A 6,026-nucleotide genomic window follows, 5' to 3' on the forward strand; every position below is an offset into this window, starting at 1 on the left:
AGGGACAGGGGTTAAAAAGGTCTACATAAATTCCCAGCTCCTGCTGGGAAGCCCAGGGGAAAGTTGGTATTACTTAGTCTCCAGAAAAAAAATCATGGCAGATTCTGGTTTCTTTTTGAAAAGAATATAGACAACCTGATACATTGACACAATCCCTTAATTCCTAAAGGAAGTCTTGTCTCTTAGTGTAGTTGTAACAGCCAATCTTAGTACAATATTGTTTCAAAAATACCTGTGCAACTTGTAACCAGCTGTTTTGAGCATGGTCAAGTTAGGCTCTTTCCTTTTGGAAGTAAAAAAGCTACATTTGATCATATTTAAGAATGATGACCATGTTTTTGTTGAACTATTTGGGCATTCCAGGGACAGTCTTGTCACTTTTCCACCAATTTATAGGAAGGCCACAAGAGGTTGAATTGTTTGTTGCCTCTATCTCATGAGGGCATTACATATTGCCTGCCTGTTCTTCTTTAAAACTTGAACCTTCTGAAGCATCTCAGTGTCTTCCTAATGAAGACTTTTGGAAATGCCGTGCAGCCGGTTCACCTCAGTATATTCCAGAAGATGTGGGCTTGCACTTGGCAGATCAGAGGAGGAAGTACTGTGACAAACATATATCTGAGTCAATTTATGTCATTAATGCATGAACTGCTGGTCAGCTTTTTTTTTTTTCCTAATGTGGAAATGATGAACTGAGTAATCTCTTGCAAAGCTGTTTTTTCCACCTACTTAAATGATCCTTAAAGCAGTGTATGATAAGGGGAGAATAGCAAAAATATTCTGAGCATAGCAACTATGACTTAGCACTGCTATCTTTGGGTAAGTCTACCTCACTGAGGAGGTCTGCTGAAGCAGAGCTTTTCATCCTCAGGGATTAAACAGGTTTCAAAATGAGTATGTGCATCAAGTGATTGATAGTGTACCCCCAAAGGGAAGCTAGGAAATACAGCTACTGGTTCTTGTAAAGTCACCAGTTTAATTATCACATGTTAAACTAATTCATACAACCCCGATTTCCATGGGTGACTCTTATTGTGAAGTTAATCTATGAAAATTACTGTAGCGTAATGCTCTTAAAATTTTCCAAAAAACCAAAATAATTGTTGTTGAAATCTCATCCTTACCTGCTTTTTTAAGCCATCAGCTTTCTTCTGGCCTCACAGTGCCACAGAGCATGACCTAGGAACCTCCTTTCTTTGAATTCTTAGGTTTGACACCTTTGGGAAGAAGCCCATATCCCACCACAGGAAATACTGGTCTGCTCTATTCAGATGAATTGCTTTTAGAAAGTGTGGGACAGCTTCCTAGCTAGTATCAGCATTGTGGTTTTGCTTCAGCCAGGTAGCCCTCCAAGGCACGCAGCTGCTAAATTCAAAAAGTGTGGAAGTGTCAAAATCCAAACTTTTGGAGGCTGGTGTTCCTGGGACAGTTATCCCACTGAAATCTTCTGCCATGTGCCATTCTCATATTGGCTCAGTTCTGCGTGTTAGTCATTCAGAGCTGGCCAAGTTTTTGTTTCTGTGCTTGGATAAATCCTGTCAGGAGGGGCTCAGGGATGCCTACAGATACAGATATATCTGTTTTGGTGTCCAAATCATAGAGGACAGTCCTCATTGCCCTGTATAGACAACAGGCAACTGAGAAACTTCTATCACAATGGATATGTGGAAGTTAATATAACAAAGAATAGGAAAAGCTATTCTGTCTGTATCTGTTTTTTTCTTTCTTTCTTTCTTTCTTTCTTTCTTTCTTTTAGTAATATCTTTAATCTGGTCTACCAGAGACAAATTGATCATCCAGTCTAAGTACGTGAACATTAGCACAAGACAATATATCCTGCTTTGCAATAAGAGAAGCTTGTTGTGTTTTTTCTCAAATTATGTTTGATACAATCCATAGTTAGGAAATCAGTTAGTATAGGATCACCTCTTGCAATGGGAATGCTTAGTGGAGAGGCAGGGCTGGGAAGCAAGGCTTTTCCTGGCTGCTGACTGATAGATCTGGTTCTGTCCCAAATCTTGAGTTGACAGGAGTAGATACTGTAGCAGATCTAGGGATTTTATAGAAAGAGCTTTTCAGGAAAGCGTTCCTGTTTTGTTCTGAGGGGCTTGTATTTTGGCACTTTTTAAGTTAGACCTGTGAAAACAGCACTGGGGAAAAAAAACAGAAACAAAACCACAAGGGAATCGAAAAAACTTAAGTATCACTTGCTGCAGTCTCTCAACTGGTAGTGGTTTAGGAATGGTATTCCCCAATTTAGTGTTCCTACTGAAGCACTTCAAACCATGTGCCACTCCCCCCTCCTCTGCAGCAGGCTGGAGAGGAGATTTGGAGGCACAAATGCTAAAGATCACTGATCTACATAAGAACAATTTACTGGAAGCAGCAGTGAAATAAGAAAATAAACAGTAAGAGCTGCACTGTCAGTAACGAAGGAGCCAACACTACCTGACCACTCGCTTCACGCCACACTTACCCTGACCAGAAGAGAGCCCTTCCCCCTGTCCTCAGAAAATTATGTGAGCTGGTATAAACTAACCTCTGAGTCCTAGCCATGCTCCCTCCTGGCTACTGTAAAAATTAACCCTGTCCTGGCTGGAACCAGGGCACTGATTCATAACAAGGGAGTGCTGTAAGTGCCTCGAATGTTTTGAATAATTGCAACTTTTAGTCACCAGGTTAAACTGATAGTATTCCACACTATCACCTGCTTGTGGGATCTTTTGGGGTCCCTTTCTAAGAAGTATGAGCACATGGAGATCTTGCAGGAAGAGAAATGAATGGCTTTCTTCTTCTGTTATAAATGGAGAGCTTGGGGTTTTTTTTCCCCTTTGATAACAGTTTTCTACTCTGTTCTGTTTCTTTACAGGTTAGTATTGCTTGCCCAGAAAGGATGGAGCCAATCACAAAGGTGTCTCACATTCCACCAAGTCGATGGGCTCTAGTGTGTAGTTTATGCAAACTGAAAACTGGTGCTTGCATTCAGGTACGTACTTGTCCCATAGTGACTCTGCAGGGGTGAATTTGTCAGAAGGGCAATTTCAGTTTTGCACTTTGTTCTTCCTGTGTTCAGAGATGTTTTACAATGGAGATGACGGTTGGATAGATGTGTGCTTCTTCATAGCCATTTGCTATCAAATTAGTTGACTGGACAGGATTTAGGAATTAGTCTGGATTGCTGCCTTTTGAATAAGGCTGAGATGTTTAAGAGGCACTACTATGTGTATCAAAGATGGGCAGAAAATTCCTTCCACTGAACACTCTTTGCAAACAAGAAAATACTAAATTGGGTAATACCATCTTCAAGGGTACTATTTTTAAGAACGTGTAGGAAATAGGTTTTGGTAGGGATGGATTTTCATGTAGTTGAGGTAGTTATGTCCTTTTTTTCTGGTTTGCTGCTACTGTTAGTAATTGAGGCTTTTTGTTTTATTTTGTATGCAGTGCTCCGTGAAAAGCTGCATCACTGCCTTTCATGTCACCTGTGCCTTTGAGCATAGCTTAGAGATGAAGACTATCCTGGATGATGGGGATGAGGTCAAGTTCAAGTCATATTGTCTAAAGCACAGCAAGAACAAACAGAATTCACTGCCTGATGTTGAGGAGCACCCCAAGAGCATGTCAGAGCAGAAGCAAACAGAGAGTGAGAAAACGAGCCTGCGAGCCCAAAAACTCCGAGAGCTGGAAGAAGAGTTTTACTCACTAGTAAAAGTGGAGGATGTTGCAGCAGAGCTGGGCCTTCCTAAACTTGCTGTAGACTTCATCTACAATTACTGGAAATTAAAGCGAAAAAGTAACTTTAACAAACCATTGTTTCCTCCCAAGGAGGATGAAGAAAATGGCTTGGTGCAGCCAAAAGAAGATAGCATTCATACTCGCATGAGGATGTTCATGCATTTAAGGCAGGACCTAGAGAGGGTAAGAATTTAACTTGTAAAGGTTTGAAAACTATTTGCAGGTGAGCAAGATCTTTCATTGTGGATGAAAGTAGGAATGGGGAAAGCAAAAGGAGATGATTTTAAAAATAATAATTTAAAAAAATTTTTAAAGTAACGCCAATCTTTTGATATGCTGCACTGCCTGCTGCAGAGACTTTCAGGACCTGCCCCTCTCAGTCCAGTGAAAGATCCAATGTGAGAGGAGTGCTTCCTGACTTGCTTGAAGGCTGTTCCTTTATGTGGTTTAAGATGCATATTTCTATGCACAATGGACATATTTGGTAGTTGACTGTATGATTTCAGCTTCAGTTGAGTAAGTGTTTAAAAAATGAGGAAATTTATTTGACCCACTGTAGTAGTAGTTAGTGATACATATCAAATGAGAAAAAAATGTTACTTTTATTAAACAAAAAGTAAGAGTAAGGCTTGTTACCACTTGGAGGCTGCCCCTTAGGTTGGCCTGTTGGGTAGTGGTGACCCGCGGTTTTCAAGTGCTTAGAGGTAGATAGTGAATATAAAAAAGGTAATAAAGTAGATGTGATGAGGAGAGGGGAAGTAAAATCAGAAGAGAGGTAATAGTGTTGTAAGAAAAGGAGAAACAAATATTGAGAAGAGAACAACATGAAAATACAGGAAGATTGTTGGAGCCAAGATTTGCACCTGTCAGTTGTCTTGAATCTGTCATAATCAATCTCAGATCTTTCCCAGGACTGCTTTTGGTATGGAAGCTTACTTTAAGAAAAAATTTCAAACCCATAACATGCTTCAGATGGAGGATTGGTATTTGGGGGTAGATTGTTTTTTATTTTTCAAGAGACCATGTCAGGCTTTTTGTTTGATAAACATTTGGTTTGTACCAAATTTTGTTGAAATTGAGGTACTTATTTTGGGTGGAGGTGATTCATAATTTGAAATGCCTGTCTCCAAGTTTCTAGACTTCTTGTGCCACAAGATTTTCTACTCTGTTATATCTTGGGATAAATATAAATTGGGGAATCTTGGAATTTTGTTTCTGGGTAAAGAGATTCCAGTTCTGAACAGATGGAACTGGGTGCTGGGAAAAGTATGTTTGACACATACCTTTTAACCAGCCCCTATGCTGTTCCTGTGTTTTGAAAGAACTCTTAGGTATTTATCAAGAGCTTTCAGTGTCTCTTCTTATTCTATTACCTTAGGTGGAAGTGTTGCTATTAACTCAGACAAGTAGTAAAAATAGAATTATGTGGAACTAAATCACTGCATGGTTGGGGTTGGAAGGGACCTTAAAGACCATCTAGTTCCAGCCATCCTGCTGTGGATGGGGACTCCTTCCATGAGATTTCCTCAAAGCCCCATCCAACCTGGCCTTGAACTTCAGGGATGGGGTTTCAACAACTTGTCTGGGCAACCTGTTCCAGTGTCTCACTGTAAACAATTTCTTCCTCATGCCCAATGTAAACTTACCCTCCCTCAGTTCAAAAACATGACATCTTTTTCTGTTACTACAGACTCTGGTCTCTCTCTCTCTTATAATCCCTTTTCATATAATGAAAAACTGCAGTGAGGTCTCTCTCCAGAGCCTTCTCTTCTCCAGGCTGAACAACCCCAACTCTCTGTCTTCAGCAGAGAGGAGTTCCAGCCCTCTGACCATTTTCGTGGCACTCCTCTGGACTTGCTCAAACAGGTCCATGTCTGTCTTGTGCTGGGAACCCCAGAGCTGGATGCAGCACTCCAGGTGGGGTCTCACCAGAGCAGAGTAGAGGGGCAGAATCACCTTTCATGCCCTGCTGGCCACGCTGGTTTTGATGCAGCCCAGCATACAATTGGCTTTCTGAGCTGTATGTGTACATTGCTGGGTCATGTCCAATTTTTTACCCACAGTTATTCCCATGTCTTTCTCCGCAGTGCTGTTCTCCATCCATTCATCCCCCTGCCCATGTTGATCCTGGGTACTGCTCTGACCCAGGAACAGGATCTTGCATTTGGCCTTGTTGAACCTTATGAGTCAATGCAATGGAGTCAAAAAATAAACTGGTAAATGGGTCAGCCAAAATGAAAATATATTCTGTTGTCTTGCAAAATATTTTCAAGGCATTTGTTGAATTGACA

The 6,026-nt window shown here is 40.9% G+C and overlaps 1 protein-coding gene across 5 annotated transcripts in view; it reads left to right on the forward strand.

Annotated features, from left to right (window-relative positions):
- JADE3 (jade family PHD finger 3) overlaps positions 1–6,026 on the forward strand; it is a 65,946-nt gene that overhangs the window by 54,650 nt on the left and 5,270 nt on the right. For all 5 annotated transcript variants that reach the window (XM_042041547.1, XM_042041571.1, XM_042041553.1 and 2 more), the window contains 2 exons: positions 2,870–2,986; positions 3,445–3,918. In XM_042041547.1, the coding sequence (XP_041897481.1) occupies positions 2,870–2,986; positions 3,445–3,918 (591 nt within the window). The remainder of the gene's footprint in view (positions 1–2,869; positions 2,987–3,444; positions 3,919–6,026) is intronic.

This window comes from Corvus kubaryi, unplaced genomic scaffold (assembly GCF_017639235.1).
Source record: "Corvus kubaryi isolate FWS band 111438036 unplaced genomic scaffold, C.kubaryi_AGA036_p1.0 133, whole genome shotgun sequence".
NCBI lineage: Eukaryota > Metazoa > Chordata > Aves > Passeriformes > Corvidae > Corvus > Corvus kubaryi.